This window comes from Cervus elaphus, chromosome 23, assembly GCF_910594005.1.
Source record: "Cervus elaphus chromosome 23, mCerEla1.1, whole genome shotgun sequence".
Classification (NCBI taxonomy): domain Eukaryota; kingdom Metazoa; phylum Chordata; class Mammalia; order Artiodactyla; family Cervidae; genus Cervus; species Cervus elaphus.
Window position 1 is genome coordinate 78944815 of NC_057837.1, and position 21266 is coordinate 78966080.

Consider the following 21266-nt stretch of genomic DNA (forward strand, 5'->3'; position numbering starts at 1 on the left):
AAACTGCCTGGGAAGCCAGCTGATAAGTTCCAGATTCCAATTCTATTCTTTATTGATCCTGGTGGAGTTCCTCAACTTTCCTGTTCCTCAGTTTCCAGATTTATAAAATGAGGACTTTGGTCCCCATTTCCCAGGTTTAGACGAATATTAAATTCCTTAACATACTTTCGTAGAAGAACCTTCTGAGTCAGCACTATACAAATGCTCTTGGTTGTATCCACTGATGTGCGCAGACATGAGCCACCAAATTCCCGGGGAGAAGGAAACAGCTCACAGTGCTAATGTGAAGGCAGGCAGAAGGGAGACTTTCGGGTTAAAGCTCTCAGAAAACTGTGCCCAAGGCTACAAAGGGTCACCCAGGCAGAAAACGGCAGAGCTTCAGAGGTGGCTTCCTTCTTCCAGGAAAGGAAGGAAGGTGGGAAGCCTGCTCTCCCGAGACCGGCGCAGCTGGGGCAGAGACCCTTCTAGACTGGAGGAGGATGGTGAGAACTCAGGGTAGCAGAGTGGCCCTTCGGACCTTTTGAGAAACTGCAGGTGTCCTTTTGGTAAGGCTGTGTTCCTGCCTCAGTTTCTCTCTGGTGGTGACTGAAGTCTACCAACTGACCCATGTCACTCTATCTCCTCCAGAAGCCACATGAGTTGCAATGACACCTGCAAACTAACAGCAGCCCAACCTTAAAAACGGCTTCCTAGTAGAGGATCCACCTGCCAATGCAGGAGATCAGGGGTGTGGGTTTGATCCCTAGGTCGGGACGATCCCCTGGAGGAGGAAATGGAAGGAAACTGCACCCCACTCCAGTCTTCTTGCCTGGAAGATGCCAGGGACAGAGGAGCCTGGTGGGCTACAGTCCACGGGGTCGAAGAGAGTCAGACACACTTAGCAACTGACCACACACACACGCACGCACCACCTTAAAAAAGGGGGGGGCCTCTAGCTCAACATCATAACAGACCTGAGGCACGTGCAGGGGAACGTCGGTTACAGGGCTGTTTTTCTCTGCAGCGGGGGCCGGTGTTGAGGGACCCTGGCACCCCCCAGTGCCACACAACACAGAACAGCCTCCCCAACTCCTCCAAACACAGAGCAAGGCTCCAGGAGGTTGCCCTCCAAGCGCTGTTTGCAGGAGTAAAAAGTAGCCCATAGCACTCACTTTGAACAGCCTGTGTTCCTTCAAGAACAGTCTTATGTTATCGCTACCCCCACAAGACTCAGCATCCCCAGTACCCCCACAATTCTTTTTTACAGAGGACCCTGGTTCTTCCTGCCTATCTGCACTCTAGACCTTGAGCACAGAGACGGGGTGTTTGGGTTGCAGAAGTTTCACCCAGCCAAGCTTCACTTCTAAACACAAACCAGGAGGGAAGGAGGGAGAAGGGGAGAAAGTTCCAGTGAGGGCTCTCACCAGCTCCAGGCTAAGCAAAAGTCAGCAACTCTCCGCGGGGGTGGGTGGGTTGGGGTGGGGAAGAGAGACCTGAAATAGGAACCTACATGGTCTTATCTGAGGACAAGATAATCACAACGGGAAGCGCCTTAGAAATGTAGATTCCCCGACTCCACTCCACCCCTGGGATTCCAGGAGCGCGGGGTGGAAGCCGGAGGAATCTAGCGAGTTCTCAAAGCTCCCCACCCGCTGGGTCTTCGGAAGCAGAGGCTGCCTTGGGGCACGCAGGGTAGCCCAGGGTCTCCAAGCTTCTCCCGGAACCCCTCTAACCCTACACCCCACCACCGCGCTGACCCCGCTCCCGCCCCCAAACCATGGCGCCACTTCGCTCAGAGTAAAAGTCGACATCCTTACTGGAGCCCGGGACCCCCGTCCCTTCTCAGACCTCCGTCGGACCCCCCCTCCCCAGCTCCAGCCTCGCTATCGCCCTCGGCCGTCTCTACCGCTCGCTCAAAGCCTCCGGAGTTTTCCTCGACGGTGCCACCTCCGCCGAGAGTCCGTCCCCGGGCAGCACCCCGGCCCCTCCCAGCGCTCACCCCTAACACGCTGCACGCGCCACCGCTTTATCTCGGGGGCCACCGCTCCGGTCCCCAGCGGCCTCGAGCTCCAGGAGGACGGTTGGTCGCAGAGCCTCCGCTCCAGCACCTCTCCCCAGGGCCCGGCAGAAGCTCGGACATTTCCCCCCAACACCCAGCAAGACGCCTGGGATCTCGGAACGCCCACCTCCGAGGCTCACATCCCCAGCCCGGCGCCAAGGAGGCCCGGCACGCCGAAGGCTGCCTCCGGAGGGATCTGAGAGCATCCTTCCAAGGTGTCCGAGGAATGAACCGTCATCGAATAGCGCTTGGGGGGCTGGGGAGCAGGAGTGGTTGCAAGAGAGCGACTCGGGGAGCGACATAATCTACCCGAGAAGGGTCAACTTACAAGGGGTGTGTGTGTGTGTAACTTACAAAGGCAAGGGTAACAAGGTCTGAGCCCCAGAACTCGAGTTGGAAGCCTCACCGCCACCGCCACACCCCCCGAGCCTGATGGCCGGGACCTCGCACCCGCGCGGGTCTGCGGAACGTCCGAGAAAACCGCCCCCAGCCCCGGATTCCGCGGCGCCACTCACCCGGCTCCCCCTCCGCCTCCCGGGCCGCCTCGGCGAACTCCCGGATCGCCGGCTGCGGCTGCTCGGAGCTGAGATGCTGGGGCCTGGCCTGCTTGCGCCGCGACATGGCGTGAGGATCGGGGCTCCGGCGACTCCCTGCGAGCGGCCAGCCTCACACAGCCAATTGCCGGAGTTCGGGAATTAACCCGGCTCGGCCGGAGCGCGCACGTCCCGGCAATCCTGCTTATCAACCCAGCGGGACGGTTTATCAGGAGCCGCGGCGGCGGACTGGCCCGCAGCCAAGACCTCGGGACTCTCGGGGAAGCGCGGGGCGCACCCGGGCAGCCCGCACCGGCTGGGAGCTTGTTAGAAATGCAGACTCTCGGGCTCCACCCCAGACCCGCGGAATCAGAATCTGCATTTTAACAAGCTCCCCAGGTGATTCGCATGCACATTAAAGTTTGAGAAACCGTGTCTGCATTTTAACGAGGTCCCCAGGTGATTCGTTTGCCCATTAAAATTTTAGAAGCACAGCGCTCCTGCAACTTAATGTGCGCGCGAATCACTGGGGATCTCGTTAAAATGCAGATTCTGACTCAGTGGGTCTGGAGTGGGGCCTGAGCTTCTGTATTTCTAACGAGCTCCCAGGTGAGGCGGCTGCCGCCCAGGCAGCGCTGTTAGATTCTGGCTTAATTGGCCTGGACTGAACCCTGGGCATTGGTGTGTATATATATTTAAAAAAATTTTTTTTTTTTTTTAAACTCCCCAGGTTATTCTGAAGTGCAGTCAAGGTTGGGAAGCACGACCTCCACTCGTGGCTGCGTATTCGAATTTAAAATTTAAATTAGGCTACAATTGAAGGGTGAACCCACGGGTCCTGGAAGAGCCGGGTAAAAATGCCGATTCCGCAAGTTTTCGCTTCAGGCAGCAGGGCCCAGGAATCTGTATTTCTACGCAGCGTCTTTCCCATCCTCCCCACTCCTCGCCCGGCCCCGGGACTCCGGCGCCCGGGGTCCGAGACCACACGGAGGAAGCCTGGGGCCCAGAGGCTGGCGGACCCCGCCCGGCAGGTGACCGAGGCGTGGTCCTGAGGGCGGGGGGTTGAGCTAATTGGCGTTCGCGCTCAGACTGGCTGGGTCTTGATGAGACCCGAGGGGACCCCTCCTGGGACCAGGTAAACGACATCCGACCGGGAGCAGGAAGCCACCTACGAGCCCCAGGTGTTCGCGCTCTGCAGTTGGGGAGTCACTTAAGGCGGGGCTGTGCCCGGAGCTTGCCCGAACCTGAGAGTCACGTGGGGGCTGTGGTTAAAAAGACTCAGCTTCGGCGCTGAACCCGTGGGGGCTGGGGATCCCTATTTCCAACACAGCCGCCGGTGAGTTTGTCTTCTGCGGCTGGTCCGGCCCCGTGCGGTTTCCGCGTCATCCTGTAATTCACCTTTTGTGAAGTTTACCCTTGACAAACCCTAGGGGGCTGCCTGCGAGAAGCACATTTTTATATTTCTCAAAGACAGAGCTCAATTTTTCTCAAATTTCCTGCTGATTTTCAAGTTGTAGATTGATTGTCAAGAGGTCTGTGTAAAGCCGGGTGAAGTCACTCAAGATTAAATTTTCACGACGTTTTTGAAAGCAACTTTTAAAGCTTTCTCTGGGATGTGTGCCTACCTGCACATACGGTGGCGTGGCGGGTCAGTGGCCAGTCGTGTCCGACTCGTTCGGCCCCCTGGGCTGTAGCCCGCCAGTCTCCCCGTCAGTGGAATTTCCCAGGCAAGGACACCGGTGCGGGCTGCCCTCTCCTTCTCCAGGGGATCTTCCCGGCCCAGGGGCCGAACCCGCATCTCCTGCGTAGCACTGAAGGCAGACTTTACTGACTGAGCTACGAGGGAAGCCCCGGGCACACACACAGGGAAAGCCATTTCAGAACACCCATATGAGCTTGTGTTTTGTCTGTGTCCTTTTGGAATGTCTCAGAAGGGTTATGAGGTGGCACTTGTTGCCTCTTGTTGTTCAGTCGCTCAGTTGTGTCCCACTCTTTGAGACCCCGTGGACTGCAGCACGCCAGGCCTCCCTGTCTTTCACTACCTCCCAGAGTTTGCTCAAACTCATGTCCATTGAGTCAATGATGCCATCCAACCACCTCACCTTCTGTCGTCCCCTCCTGCCCTCAATCTTTCCCAGCATCAGGGTCGTTTCCAATGAGTCGGCTCTTCGCATTAGGTAGCTTAAATATTGGAGCTTCAGCATCCGTCCTTCCAGTGAATGTTCAATGTTGGTTTCCTTTATGATTAACTGGTTTGATCTCCTTGCAGTCCAAGGGACTCTCAAGAGTCTTCTCCAACACCACAGTTCGAAAGCATCCTTTCTTCGGCGCTCAGCTTTCTTTATGGTCCAACTCTTACATCCATACATGACCACTGGAAAAATCATAGCTGTGACTAGATGGTCGTTTGTCAGCAAAGTGATGTCTCTGCTTTTTAATACGCTATGTTTGTTACAGCTTTTCTTCCAAGGAGCAAGTGTCTTTTAATTTCATGACTGCAGTCACTGTCCACAGTGATTTTGGAGCCCAAGAAAATAAAGTCTGTCACTTTTCCATTGTTTCCCCATCTATTTGCCATGAAGTGATGAGACCAGATGCCATGATCTTAGTTTTTTGAATGTTACGTTTAAGCCAGCTTTTTTACACTCCTCTTTTACCTTCATCAAGAGGCTCTTTGGTTCCTCTCTGCTTTCTGCTATTAGGGTTGCCTCTGGGGAAGTTGAAAAAGGAAATGCATGCAGCCTGGAGGTGGGGAGAGGTCTGACAGCGCTCTGCCACTCGAGGTGTGTGCCTGTGTTTGTATTTGCTCTGGATGGAGATCATTTCTTCAGCTCAGGTCACAGAATTGGATTAACGCATCTTTGGTATCAATACATGTCCCGCTGTCATCCGTGATGTGTCGCTGGCCTGCATTTGTTTGGTTGCTTGTTTGTTCCTTGGCTTATTATGATATGATTAATACCAGGGAACCCGCAACCCCGGCGTGCCAGGACCTTAACCATGACCTGCATTTCTCATACACCTTCCTTAACCCCTCCCCCAATTTAATAGCCATCAACCTAAACCCTCCATTCTTCATTTCTTTGCCTTTTTTTCCCCTTGGCAAGTTTTGTTCTTTTTTGCACCTACACGTATTCCTTAAATCTTAATTTTTCAAGAACTTCATTAAAAGGGAATGTGGTGACTTCCCTGGCGGTCCACTGGTGCTGCCTTCCAATGCAGGGGGTGCGTGTCTCTGATCCCTGGTCAGGGAGCTAGATTCCCACATGCCTTGGGGCCAAAAAATCAAAGTGTAAAACAGAAGCAATGTTGTAACAAATTCAACAAAGACTTTAAAAAATGGCCCACATCAACAAGTACTAAAAAGAAAAAATAAAAGGGAATGTCATCTCCCAGGAATTACTCCCTCGTTTATTATATTGCTAAGGTCATCCAAACTGTTACTGTTGTCCAACCATTTTGACTGATGTGTAATATTCCAGTCTCATTGTCTGCTTTCCTGTTGATGGGCGCTTGGGTTGTTTACCAGTCTTTGCCTTCTGACTAATGTGGCTAGGATCTTTCTGAAAAGTGTCAGTTTCTTAAATGAACGCATACATTGGTTGGACTGTAAGAGACTAAGAAATGATGAAACAGTGGAGGCATCAGCCTCACTTTCCCAGCAAAGTAGGAGGGACCGTGGAGCCACCTTCTTTCCCACACTCCATATTATCAGATGTCTTAATTTTTGCCAATCAAATTGATGTGCAAAGATATTTCACTATGGTTTTGACTTGCATTATCCTTGCATGTATTTCTACAAAAAACAAAGTGAAAAATTAGCAATGTTTTCTATAAGTATCATGACAGCAACAGATTAAAATTTGTTTCCTTTTTTGAAGGCATTGTTTTAGTATTTTGTGATACATCCATTCATAGTTATGATCCTAAATAAAGCTCTGTACCATGTTTGGTTTTAGTGGCTTAATTTCAGGGTCATCACTGAAAAACTGAAGAGGAGAAAACCTCACAGAATATATAGAAAAAAGCAAAGTACCATTAGGTATGCTTAAGTTTCGGTTCTTCCTTTTTAATCCCATTCACCAGTTAATACAAACTGACTCTTCATTTTCTTTGAAATCCAGCTCGTAAATTTTCAACTTCCCTGATAATCAACCTGGGGCTTCTACAAACTAAAGACGATGCACCACTATATGTGTAACAAGTGGATTTCAAACCCACTGAAGCTTTTTAGGTGGAAGATATTTAAAAAGATTAGGAAATTCTGTTGCCAAGTTTAAACATGCAGATAGAGGTTTTTTATAGGTGACAACTTTTCTTTATTTTCAGCAACAAAATCACCTAACAAAGGAATCCTGGCCAAACACTGCATTTCAAATATTCACACCATATCATGTTCCTCTTGGAAACTAGTTACTTTCTTTTTTAGAACTTTTTTTTCTTTGGTCTTGTCTCTGGGCATGTAGGATCTTAGTTACCCTCAGTTCACTTCAGTTGCTTAGTCTTGTCTGACTCTTTGCGACCCCATGGACTGTAGCACGCCAGGCCTCCCTGTCCATCACCAACTCCCGGAGTCCACCCAAACTCAGGTCCATCAAGTTGGTGATGCCATCCAAACATCTCATCCTCTGTCGTCCCTTTCTCCTCCTGTCTTCAGTCTTTCCCAGCATCAGAATCTTTTCTAAGGAGTCAGTTCTTTGCATCAGTTGGCCAAAGTATTGGATTTTCAGCTTCACCATCAGTCCTTCCAATGAACACTCAGGACTGATCTGCTTTAGGATGGACTGGTTGGATCTCCTTGCAGTCCAAGGGACTCTCAAGAGTCTTCTCCATCACCACAGTTCAAAAGCATCAATTCTTCGGCGCTCAGCTTTCTTTATAGTCCAACTCTCACATCAATACACAACCACTGGAAAAACCATAGCCTTGACTAGATGGACCTTTGTTGACAAAGTAATGTCTCTGCTTTTTAATATGCTGTCTAGATTGGTCATAACTTTTCTTCCAAGGAGCATGTGTGTTTTAATTTCATGGCAGCAGTCACCATCTGCAGTATTTTTGAAGCCCTCAAAAATAAAGTCTCTCACTGTTTCCACTGTTTCCCCATCTATTTGCCATGAAGTGATGGGACTGGATGCCATGATCTTAGTTTTCTGAATGTTGAGCTTTAAGCCAACTTTTTCACTCTCCTCTTTCACTTTCATCAAGAGACTCTTTAGATCTTCTTCATTTTCTGCCATAAGGGTGGTGTCATCTTTGTATTTGAGGTTATTGGTATTTCTCCCAGCAATCTTAATTCCAGCTTGTGCTTCATCCAGCCCAGCATTTCTCATGATGTATTCTGCATATAAGTTAAATAAGCAGGGTGACAATATACAGCCTTGATATACTCCTTTCCCAGTTTGGAACCAGTCTGTTGTTCCATGTCTGGTTCTAACTGTTGCTTCTTGACCTGCATACAGATTTCTCAGGAGGCAGATCAGGTGGTCTGGTATTCCCATCTCTTGAAGAATTTTCCACAGTTTGTTGTGATCCACACAAAGGCTTTGGCGTCGTCAATAAAGCAGAAGTAGATGTTTTTTTTTTTTTTTTAACTCCCTTGTTTTTTCAATGATCTAATGAATGTTGGCAATTTGATCTCTGGTTCCTCTGCCTTTTCTAAATCCAGCTTGAACATCTGGAAGTTCCCCTCTCAGGGTTCAAACCTGTGCTGCCTGCACTGGGGGCGTGGAGTTTTATCTGCTGGACTGCTAGGGAAGTCCCTAGTTACTTCCTCATTCTTTATATTTTACTTTTGTCTTGATTTTTTAAAAATAGTTGTTAGGTAGTTCCCTTTCTTCACAGAGAAAGTTAGTTTTTAAGGCTTGTCACTTTGTAAAAGAACAATGGAGTGTATCTGTAATTTTGATAATTTAAGCATTTTGCCAAGAGATAATGCATACTGCTGAATTATACAGGAGAGTTTTCCTGGTCACTCAGCATCTCCTTACAAAGCATTGCAAAGGTTCCAGAGTGGGTATCCTGTCATTACTAAGCACGCGTACTCGGGCCAGCTGGGGTGAGAATCCCGGCTCTGAGACCACGTGACCTTGAGAAAGCGGCCCTGTGCCCCAGTTTTCCCACCAATAAAATGGGGATGCTAATACACCCAGGGTGGGGGCTAGGGTGAATGAACTTCATGCATGTAAAGTACAGGGAACAGTGTCTGCTACAGAGGCAGGCCTGTGAATGTTAAGTTATTTATAACAGTGGGATAAGAGTTACAGTTATCTATAATAGTAGCTAACGCTCATCTAAGCTGGTGGTTCCCGGAATTCCCTGGAAGTTCAGTGATTAGGACTCTGCGCTTTCACTGTTGAGGACCCGGGTTTGATCCCTGGTTGGAGAACTAAGATCCCACAAGCTTTGTGGTATGACCAACCAAAAAAAGAAAAAAAAAAAAACAACCCAGAATTGGTGGTTCCAGTGAACTCGAGACAGATATTCGTTTTACGTGGGAATAAACAGGAAGCAAACAAGCTGTGCTGACATTATCAACCCTTCTGAGTTGCACATTCTCATGCCTTCATGCCAGTTTCTCTCTCTAGTAAATAAGTACTAGCACTCACTTAATTAGCCAAGTAATTTCTTTTTTAAGAGAAATAAATAAAAACACAATTCTCTCTCTGACTGTTCCCAGGGGAGAAAAACATAGCTCATAAGAATTTGAAAAGAAGGTCCAAGCTTACTTACGATGAAAGAAATACAAGTTAAAAATACACTGAGGTACTATTTTATATCCTGTCTGAACAGACAAGACAAACTCACGCACGCCCCCTGTCAGTGGAGAGGGGTGTATGCTGTGGTCCAGCTCCCCTCTCCCAGTGCGTGGGCATCCCGCGGGACCTTGTTAAGAAGCAGATTCTGACTCCAGGGCTTCTCAAACTTTAACGTGCAGAAGACTGACCTGGGGATCAGGCTAAGTGCAGATTCTGGGCAACGTATGTGTAAGAGGTGTTCAGCATCACTAATTATAAGGGTGGTGGTGGTTTAGTTGCTAAGTTGTGTCCGAGTCTTCGAGACCCGGTGGACTATAACTTGCCAGGCTTCTCTGTCTATGGGATTTCCGAGATGAGCATACTGGACTAGATTGCCATTTCCTTCTCCAGGGGATCTTCCTGACCCAGGGAATCTTCCTGAGATCCAGATCAAACCTGGGTCTGCTGCACTGCAGGCAGATTCTTTACCAACTTAGCCACCAGGGAAGCCCACATAGACATGAACACATATTCAATTCCACATGTTTCCAGGGGTAAGAAATGAATGTCTGGGGGAGAAAGGTCTCGGCAGAATGCACACTGGCTATGGGTTCCCACAGGCGGCTCGGGTGAAGAATCCACCTGCTGCTGCGGAGACGCAGGTCTGATGCCTGTATTGGGAAGACCCTCTGGAGGCGGGCATGGCAGCCCACTCCAGTATTCTTGTCTGGGAAATCTCATGGACAGAGGGGCCTGATGGGCTACAGTCCATGGGGTCGCAAAGAGTCAGACATGACTGAGAGACAGCACACATGCATACCGGCCGTGAGTTAAGGAAGATGTGGGCAGGGAGTAGTTTGGGAGGGGAAGGATTGGAGAGCCTGAAATATCCACAGATGTGCCTAAGAGAACATTATACTCAGTAATATACATATATTTTTAAATAGGGAGCAGGTTCACATACTACTTTATGGTTAAAAGTTAATAATTAAAATTACTACGTTATGGTTATATCATACAATGGAATAAATTCTTTGTGACCATAAAAATAATTTCTCTGTGCACAGATGGAATATTCTTCAAGACGCATGCACACACGCAATACTATCGTGATAAAATTTAACACATGTACATATATGCACATTCTCACATAAACTTGTGAATGCAGAGGAGACCAGGTTGCGGGTAACAAGAGCTCTCTCTCGGGACACGACAGCAGTATTTGTGACGCAGTTGTCCGAGTGACGGACATCTTGGCTATATGCCTTTTCACACTCTTTTAAGTCTGAAAAATTTAAATTTGGCACACGTACAAGAATGTATAAAACATAAACGTGCAATTTAAGGAATAACCATCGACATAGGGAGATAGGGAAGATTCTCAGCACTGAAGGAGCCCTTCACGCGTTATATCAGCTTCTCCTTCCTTCAGCCACCTGCTTCCACAGTCTCCCATTCTGTGCGTTATTTAGACATCGTTTCATCGCCTAAATATGTTGCCTAGTGTTGCCACTCGTGGGATGGTATGACTTGACTTTCCTTCCCTTGCCTCTTTAAGCCGTTGAGATTCAACACGTCACTGCAGGCAGCTGTGGTTCGTCCACTGTCGCCCCGTGAATATATTCACACTTCATCCACACCTTCACGACGGGTGGTCTCCAATTTGTAATCACGAGCAATGTAGCTACGAACGTTCTGGCACAGGTTTCCTGATTCATATGTATAAGTGTCTCTATGCCCAGAATCTGCATTTTACTAATAGCAAGATCCCCTGGTGAGTCTCATGCGTGGTAAGTTTGATAAATGCAGTGTGGTAGGAATACCTGGGTCATAACATATGCTTATGTTAAAATTTCCTAGGAAATGCCAAACTCGACTTCCATGTGGCCATACTAATTTACATCCCTATCAGCATATGAGGGATATATAGCACATACAGCTGAGCCACTGGGCTTCCCTGGAGGCTCAGCTGGTAAAGAATCCGCCTGCAATGCAGGAGACCTGGGTTTGATCCCTGGGTTGGGAAGGTCCCCTGGAGCAGGGAAAGGCTACCCACTCCAGGATTCTGGCCTGGAGAATTCAATGGACTGTAGAGTCCATGGGGTCGCAAAGAGTCCAGACACGACTGAGCAACTTCACTTCACTTTCTCAGAATATATAACTTTTTAAATTAAAGTGAAAAAAAAAAAGAAGCTCATTAAATAGTCACTAGTGCTAAGTTGCTTCAGTTGTGTCTGACTCCCAGCTCTTTGCGACACTATGGACCATCGGCTGCCAGGCTCCTCTGTCCATGGGATTCTCCAGGCAAGAGCACTGGAGTGGGTTGCCATTTCCTCCTCCAGGGGATCCTCCCAACCCAGGGATGGAGCCCACCTCTCTGGCATCTCCTGCATCAGCAGGTGAGGTCTTTACCTCTAGCGCCACCTGGGCAGCCCAGAGCCACTAGGACACAGTCTTAGCTGAAAGTGGAAATAACCATGATACAGAGCCTCAGTTCCTCCTCCCCTTTCCTTTCTCCTCCGACACTCCAGCCCCTCCCCTGCACGGATCAGAATTCGAAATGACGAGAATGAAATATTGGCGGAGGATACTGTGTAGGCAACAATGTGGATCAGGACCTGTATGGTGGAAACAGCCTCCGATTCCCAGGCTGGCCCGCACAGGTATGGAAGTTCCTGAATGGTAAAGGAATGTTTTTCCGGAATAAGCATTCTAAACCTCAGGATGCAGGGTTGGGGGTGGTGGGCCTGGACTGCTCCGTTATCTTACCTACTCTTGAGAAAAATGTGTTTCCAATTCCTTTTTGGTGACATTGAAATCACCCAGCCCACTGTCATTTTCAGGTTCTGTTGGTGTCCATGCATTATGTCACAGCTGCACTCATCTCACACGCTAGCAAAGTAACGCTCAAAATTCTCCAAGCCAGGCTTCAACAGTACATGAACCGTGAACTTCCAGATGTTCAAGCGGGTTTTAGAAAAGGCAGAGGAATCAGAGATCAAATTGCCAACATCCATTGGATCATCGAGGAAGCAAGAGAGTTCCAGAAAAACATCTACTTATGCTTTATTGAATATGCCAAAGCCTTTGACTGTGTGGATCACAACAAACTGTGGAAAATTCTTAAAGAGATGCCTCCTGAGAAATCTGTATGCAGGTCAGGAAGCGGCAGTTAGAACGGGACATGGAACAACAGACTGGTTCCAAATAGGAAAAGGAGTACGTTAGGCTGTATATTGTCACCCTGCTTATTTAACTTATATGCAGATTACATCATGAGAAATGCTGGGCTAGATGAAGCACAAGCTGGAATCAAGATTGTTGGAAGAAATATCAGTAACCTCAGATATGCAGATGACACCACCCTTATAGCAGAAAGCAAAGAAACTAAAGAGCCTCTCAATGAAAGTGAAAGAGGAGAGTGAAAAAGTTGGCTTAAAACTCAGTATTCAGAAAACTAAGATCATGGCATCTGGTCCCATCACTTCATGGCAAATAGATGGGGAAACAGTGGAAACAGTGACTGACTTTATTTTCTTGGGCTCCAAAATCACTGCAGATGGTGACTGCAGCCATGAAATTAAAAGACGCTTGCTCCTTGGAAGAAAAGCTATGACCAACCTAGACAGCATATTGGAAAGCAGAGACATTACTTTGTCAACAAAGGTCCGTCTAGTCAAGGCTATGGTTTTTCCAGTGGTCATGTATGGATGTGAGAGTTGGACTATAAAGAAAGCTGAGTGCTGAAACATTGATGCTTTTGAACTGTGGTGTTGGAGAAGACTCTTGAGAGTCCCTTGGACTGCAAGGAGATCCAACCAGTCCGTCCTAAAGGAAATCAAAAAAAAAAAAAAAAAAAAAAATCAAAAAAAATAAAAAAAATAAAAAAAAAAAAAAAAAAAAAAAATAAAGGAAATCAGTCCTGAATATTCACTGGAAGGACTGATGCTGAAGCTGAAACTCCAATACTTTGGCCACCTGATGCGAAGAACTGACTTATTTGAAAAGACCCTGATGCTGGGAAAGATTGAAGGCGGTAGGTGAAGGGGACGACAGAGGATAAGATGGTTGGATGGTGTCACCGACTCAATGGACATGAGCTTGGATAAACTCTGAGAGTTGGTGATGGACAGGGAGGCCTGGTGGGCTACAGTACATGGGGTCTCAAAGAGTCAGACATGACTAAGCAACTGAACTGAACTGATATTATGGTACACAGTCTCCCTGACTCTGACATTCTCTACTAGCACTTGTTCCAGAACCATTCATTTGTTTAACAAAAATTAATTGGGTTCCATCTGAGTGTGAGGTGCTATATCAACCTCTAGGAATGCCACAGTAAGCCTTTAAGGAAGTCACAGAGTAGTCAAGAGGAAAAATAAGTAAACAGTTCCATACAGTATGATAAAGACTCACACAGTGGTCAGGCAAAGCTTCCTGCAAGAGGCAGACTCGTAACCCCAGAAGTGCAAGAAGAGTCGGTCTTAGGCAGACAGAGAAATGAGGCAAAGAGGGAACAGATGTGGCACTTTGGAGAAACCGCAGTCTGGCTGGAGGCGGGCGGATCGCTGGGGACAGGAGGTGGGTAGGGAGGAGACGCGAAGGCTTTGATGGCAAGAGGGTGCAGGGAAGCCAGCTCCTGCTGCTCCTTCCCCTCTCTCCCTATTAAACCTGGACATTTCCAGAGCAGGTCCGAGGCCTGGTCTGGGAAGGCTACCTAACCTCCCCTCAGCTGGGAGGCATCAGTGGTGATGGCAGTGATGGCTGCGATGCTGTCAGTGAAGAGTGATCAGAGGCTCGCCGTGTGAGCCTCCGTGAACACATCTCACACGCATTGTCTCACCCGAGTCCAGCTCTTCAGAGATGTGTGATTTTGAACAAGTCTCTTAACCTCCTCAGGCCTCATCTGTTTCCTCATCTGTAAAATGAGGATGATAAGTCTACCTAACTCGAATGGTTTTTCTGAGTATTAAAAGGGAAATATATGTAAAGGGGCTGACAGTAAAGAATCAAGTATATTAGTTATTCTTATTATTATCAGCAGCAGCCATCTACCTACTACCCTTACACTATAATAACTTTAAAAACTACTTTAAAATGCAATAAATACTTTCAATAAAATATTTTAAATAAAATAAATAAAATACTTTAAAATACAAATTTCTATAATTATTGATTTTATTGAGTATCTACAAAATGACTGATTGGCTTGTCTTGGGTCATATACCCATCCTTTAGCCCAGGGGTTGGCAAGCTATGGTCTATGGACCAAATCTGGCCCATTTGTGTGTTACTGTAAATCTGGTTTTATTGGAACATGGCTCCACTCATTTCCATATTTATCTATGGCTGATTCCTGAGCAGTTCAAAGGGTAAAGAATTCTCCTGCAATGTGGGAGACATGGGTTCGATCCCTCTGTTGGGAAGATCCCCTGGAAGAGGGCATGGCAACCCACTCCAGTATTCTTGCCTGGAGAATCCCATGGACACAGGAGCCTGGCGGGGCCGCAGAGAGTCAGACACGACTGAGCGACTTTCCCTTCACACGGCTGCTCTTGCGCTAGAACTACAGAACTGAGGAGCTGCCGTAGAGATGATAAATATTTACTGTCAATTATTTCTGTTGAAACCAGCAACTCTTTCCATTGCCTTATAGGATAATCTCGCTAACCTTTGCTTTTGGACTGATACCTTTGACCGAGGTCACAGGGTGCTGTGATTGGCCAGGCATGGGACACATGCCCTCCCCTCAAGAAGGCCGGCCCTCACACACTGGAACCCGTTAAGCTCTCAGAAGGAAGGAGCATTCCCCTGCTGGTGGTAGGGGCATCTTTTTGTTTAAAGGAAACAAGGTTTGCACTTAGACCAAAAACATCTGAACTGGCTTTTTAGCTGAGTGCAAGGGCTGAGTCTAAGCAATGACTTGTACATTGATACAGCCCCCAATTCTGCCCAGAGGGAGTCCTCAGTAAAGACCAGTGACCGTAGATCCCACCAGAGCTCCTCTCTTTGGGAGTTTATCAATTAGAGTTCGTTGATTACAAGCAACAGAAACTGCTGGCCAACTGCACCAGATGAGGAATTGACTGGTGGCAAGTGAGGGAGCTGAGAGCACGGCTCAGGCGACAGGTGGACCAGGAGACAGGCCACGCTCGGGATGCCGCAGGGGTGTCTGTGGTGCTGAAGCTGGAAACTCCCCAGTGGGGCCCCGCTGCACCCAGAAACTGCCTGCTGCCTTCACACACTGTCGCAACCTCGGCAGAAACGCTGCTCTTGTGAGTGAGCTCTGAGACCTCCTCTGGTTCGCGCTGGCCTTCCCGGGTGGGGTGAGTGGGAAAGAACCCGCCTGCCAGTGCAGGAGACATAAGAGACGTGGGTTCAGTCCTGGGTTGGGGAGATCCCCTGGAGAAGGGAAAGGCTGCCCACCCCAGTATCCTGCCCTGGAGAACTCCATGGACTGTATAGTCCCTGGGGCCGCAAAGAGTTGGACAGAACTGAGCGACTTTCACATGTGTTAGGTACCTAACATGTATCACTCTTTTTGTTTTTCTTTTTAAATTGGAAGTATGGTTGCTTTACAATATTATGTGAGTTTCAGGTATACAGCATAGGGATCCAGTATTCTTGTAGATTATATTCCACTATAGGTTATTATAAGAAAATGGATATGGTTATACTGTTTATCCTTGTTGCTTATCTGTTTTACACATAGTATGTGTATCTGTTAATCCCACACTCCTAATTTGTCCCCTCTCCCTTTCTTCTCCCCTTTGCTAATTTTCTGTATCTTAACATGCATTATTTTATTTGACATGTACTATTTTATTTAATTCTTCTTTATAGTACTACAAGGCTGGCACGGTTATTCTCTCACATTATAAAGAAGACCAAACTGAGAGGTTCAGAGAGGTTAGGTCACTTGTCTGGGTCATTTTCATTCTCTGGGATAATACGGAGCTGGGATTCTACCCCACATTCATCTGACTGCAGAGGCTTCCTTCCTAACCGCTGCCATCCCTGCTCCACTTCTCCACGGGCCTGCGTACAACCCAGGCTCGCGAGGGCTTTGGGTGACAGCCACGTGTCCTTCACAGGCCCAGCCCTAACAAACTGCGTCACAGAACCCTTTGTTTTTTTTACCCTAGACACCCTGGTGGCTCAGCTGGTAAAGAGTCCGCCTGCAATGCAGGAGACCTGGGTTTGATCCCTGGGTTGGGAAGATCCCCTGCAGGAGAAAATGGCACCCCACTCCGGTATTCTTGCCTGGAGAATTCCATGGACAGAGGAGCCTGGCGGGCCACAGTCCACGGGGTCACAGAGGGTCAGACATGACTGGAGTGACTTAGCACGCACGCACGCTGTCTACACTGGACTAGGTGGAAAGAAGCTCTGTAAAGATGATTGCCAACTTACTAACTTGCAAGAACTTTTAATACTGAAAAAATTCCAAGTTCTCATGGATCCTTCAACATACAAATCTTTCAAATTAACCTGAACTCTGCTGATCTTTCTGAAGACACTTAGTAACTTAGAGTCAGGTAGAGACGAATGGAATCCTCTTTAAGAAAAGGTGTAAACTCTCTCAAAAGCTGAAGCATCTCCAGAACTTTGTTACTCTCACGTATCTTCTGGAACACGCTGAGTCTCAGAGCCAGCAGGGAAAACACTGCCTCTAACCAAAGATGCCCACAGGGAGACTAACAGGCCTTGGGGAGACCGAGCGGGGAGGCCTCTGGGCAGTTTTCTTTCTGTTTCTGAAAAAAGGGAACTGGCCAAAAATTAAAAAAAAAAAAAAAGCAAAAGGAAGGAAAAGGAGGTAAGATAAGATGTGAAGAGACCTGCTGGATTTGCATTCAAAGTTTATAAGGACAAATATTTTTTTCATCATACTTGTGTTGAAAGTGATTTTAAAGTGGTATTGTAGGGGAAACATTGTTTTACTTATTCAGGTAAATGCTAAATATGGGATATAGCAATTCAGTAGAAAATCATAAATTGAGGACGTTCACTAATAGTCTCTTGTGTTGGCTTTTGCTGTGTAACAACCTCAAAATCTCAATGGCTCTTGACAACAAACCTTTATGTTCTTTTTCACGGATCTGGGAGTCATTGTGGCTCTGTTGGGTTGGGTTCAGGCCAACTCCATGTGCCTGCTCATTTTTTCTTGGGTCTTTATCTACACAGGGCATGTGCTTCTCATGACAGGTCATCTGAGAGCGAGAGGATGAGCCAAATTACACAGGCCCAGCTAAAACCCCTCTTCCCTTCAGCTTCATTGGCCACAGCAAACCACAAAGCTTCGCCCAGAGTCAACGGGGCCCGGAAGCCACTCTACCCACCATGATACTGATGCGCAAGGCTGGGTAAGGATGATTCAGTCCTGGGGAGGGGGTGCCGGGTTGGAAATAGAAATCTAATCCACTATACCTACTAACATTGGAAATAGGAATGCAATCACACAGCGAAGAATAAGCAGAGAAAGATGATACATTTATAGTAATAATACATTTATCTCTAAAGCATTAGGTCAAAACTCAAACTCCATCAACTCTGTGGCATGTGACTTGTTATTTTTCTTGGAAAACTGACCTGTGGGATATGAAACTCTGACCTTTGCCTTATGTTGTGTTGCTGCCTTCCACTGCTAGGGCAAAGCATTAAGCATTATTTTACGGCTTCTGGGCTCGGCCTTCCATTGGAATGGGTGCTAAGGGCATATTGGAAGCTACTTACACCTGCTCGCCCGTCCTAATTATCAGAGTGCTGCCTCACTCTCTGTCCCAGACTGGATGATGGACTACACGGTCTCTTTATATACACGATATACATGTGGTATTGCTTCTCTAGAAATAAACACCTCTCCCAGGAGCTAACATTCCCCAAGGAGCCCCATTTACTTATTTATTTTTTTGGCTTTTTCCTTTTGGAAGAATGCTAACAGGCTTATATTTTACTCTCTTAGATCAAACACAGAATAATATGAAACACAAAACAAATATTTCGGTGTGTATGAGAAGCTCAGGGCAAAGAGTCTACCTTTGAATTCCCCAAGCTATAGCTATAAACCAACACGCAACAAGACACATCTGTCACTCACATCTGGGGGTGGGTGTGGCAGGCACGCCAGCAACGGCTCCCCAGTCCCACTTGATATTCCAGGGGGTCCAGGGGTGGGTGGGAGCAGAGAAGAATCCTGGATTTACAAAACTGGATGAGGGTCGTGACGACAGAAAACAAGCCGGTTAGGATGGGGCAGGTGATTTGAATGCTGGCTGATGGCTGCAGCATTACAAGGGAATTTGCTTTGTGACCTTGGGTGGGTTTCTTACCCTTCCTGAGCCTTTGATTCTTTAGTATTTCCCATGTTGTCTGGACCAGAAAAATAGTCAGCCGTGCAATTTCTAAAACACAGGTTCTCAGGCCCCCTCACAGGCGCACTGTATCGGTATTCCCAAAGCTGGGCTGTGGCTTCGGGCCTTTGTCACAAAGGCCTGAATCTTACACCAGGCAAGTTGGGAAACATCTTTTTCTGCACAATGTGGGTAATAATTGTGCCTCCCTCGTGGGCTGTTAGGAGGAGGAGATAACTACATACAGCATTTAGCACTGTGTTGGACAGAGGAGCCTGGCGGGCTACGGTTCATGGGGTTGCAAAGAGTCAGACACGACTGAAGTGACTTAGCATGCACGCATGCACGGCATATCCTGAGTCAATAAATGTTATCTTTTTATCACTGAAAATCATTATTGCTCTTTATTTAATAAAAGTCTGTTATGTACCTACTCTGTGCAGTTGTACTAGGGCAAGGGCTGGCAAACTGTGGCCCAACACACCTGTGTTTGTGTGGTCTGCGAGCCAGGAATGGTTTTCACATTTTTAAAAAAATGGTTGGAGAAAAAGAATAGTTTGTGGCGCTTGAAAACTACATGAAATTCAGCTGTCAATGTCCATAAATAAAGTTTTATTGGAACACAACTATACCCTCTCCTTCACTATTGTCTCTGGCTTACAGAAGTTTGCTAAACCCTGCTCCATAGCGAGGGCCTTTAATTGGGGTTCTTGTGTTTGGGGAATATAGAAAGATTTCTCAAGAGGTTTACGGGCATGATTGAGGAAACCAGTTCTCAGATCCTCCACTTTTATGTGTACTTTCCCCTAAAACTGATCGTCTAAGAAAACACCCAGGAGGTGACTTATGGTGCTGAGGTTGAGAAAGTAAGTGCTCCATGACTGGGAAGGAAATCTCAGGTGGTTTTCAGTTCTTTGCTTTTAACAAAATTGACCCAATTAATTATGATTGATCATTGTATGATCTGGCATTTAACTCAGAAGGAATGTAAATAATTGAGAAGCATTGCTGAAACAATACACTTTCTATGTCCACATCCTTACTTATGTGACTGAGACTTCTCAGGGTTTACACCAATAAAAAAGAAAACTGAGCATATAACTGCAAATGATCTGTCCCTCATTCTAACATCTGATACAAACTTTTAAGTACTGTTCATCACAGATATATAAGCTGATTAAAAACTAGTCCTATCTCTCAGTAAATTTTTAAAATTTTAATTATCAAAACATGTTTACAACATAATAACAAAAAGTTGTTTCTAATGATAATTTGATGTAAAGAAGTATTTAAAGCTTGGAGCCCTATGGTCAAAGGGAATAAAAAAATGTGTTTCAATTTATAGAACCATAATTTTGTTACTGAGTAGTAGGATGAAATGATTAAGTTTCGGATCTGCAAGTTTCAGAGACCGGTTCCTTCGATCTGATTGGCTGAGATGAGAGACTTCCCAACTTTTTCCCCCTGGCAACACTGCCATTCTATCTCAGTTTTGCCAGTCACTGGATCAGATCAGTATCAAACTTTTCATCTCCATGAGAACAGATTTTAAAGATGACTTAAAAGAACCCTCTGTCCAAAGGTATTATTCCTCTGCCAGGACAAAAGAAATACCAACCTATGTGACCTTTCTGAGGAATATACTCAAGAGATTAATGGAATAAGGATAAAAATCAGAGTAAAGATATGAAATACAGGAAAAAGAGTATAAGACATTAAGATGAATAATGAATGTTGTGACTTTGATTATATCTCAGTGGATGATGGCAATTTGGGAATTATAACATAAGAGACATTCTGCAGGGTAAAATTTAACAAAAGTCTGGAAGTAAATGATCTAGAAGCTACCTCAGCAAAACTCAGGATTTGGGGAGGGGGTTGTAGAAAGAGATGTGGTCCCACAGCCTCCTCTTAGGAGGATGTAATGAAAGGCTGGCGCCTGGCTAATATTTATATTTGATATAACAGTAGAGGAAGCAATTTAAGAACAATCACTAAAGTTTAGAAAGTACCTATTAGCAGAATGGAGACATATTTAAGAACCATTGAGAACAAAGTGAAAAGCTGGAAAGGGAAAAGAAGAAAATCACAAAGTTTAATAAGTTGTAAATATTAAATAAGACAGAAATGAGTAATACTAAGTGTATGTTACTATGATAAATGCAAACAGTTTGAATTCTCCAACCAAAGACAAAGAGATGCTATTAAAGAAAGATATTAAACCACAGAGTGGGCAAAGATAAACTGAGAAAATATAGTAAAATATAAAATAAGTCTTAGAATATTGTCACAAAATAAAGTATAATTTAAGGCCAAAAGCTTTTAAATGGAAAGATCAGGCATAAAGGATAAATTGTGACATTGACAAAGAACACATCACAGCCACAAAATTATATGCATCAAACAACGTGTGACAAAATATAATAAAATGAAACACAGTAATGCAAGAAAAGCTTGATAAAAAACATGATGATAGTGAAAGGTTTAAAAATACTTATTTCAAAATTTAGCAAATAGACAAAAACTAAGAGGGATTCAGAAAATCTGAATAACAAAATCAACATGCTTAATTCATAGATCTCCATCATACATTTACAAAAATTGGTCA

At 46.2% G+C, this 21266-nt stretch overlaps 1 protein-coding gene across 2 annotated transcripts in view; it reads right to left on the bottom strand.

Annotated features, from left to right (window-relative positions):
• Nucleotides 1-21266, bottom strand: part of ZFP64 (ZFP64 zinc finger protein) — a 72658-nt gene that overhangs the window by 16164 nt on the left and 35228 nt on the right. The window contains exon 1 of one of the 2 annotated variants that reach the window (XM_043883208.1): nt 2554-2815. The exons of the other annotated variant lie outside the window; for it this stretch is intronic. Within the exon in view, the coding sequence (XP_043739143.1) occupies nt 2554-2659 (106 nt within the window). The 5' untranslated portion in view covers nt 2660-2815. Of the gene's footprint in view, nt 1-2553; nt 2816-21266 lie in introns of those variants that run through there. 2 annotated transcript variants of the gene reach the window in all.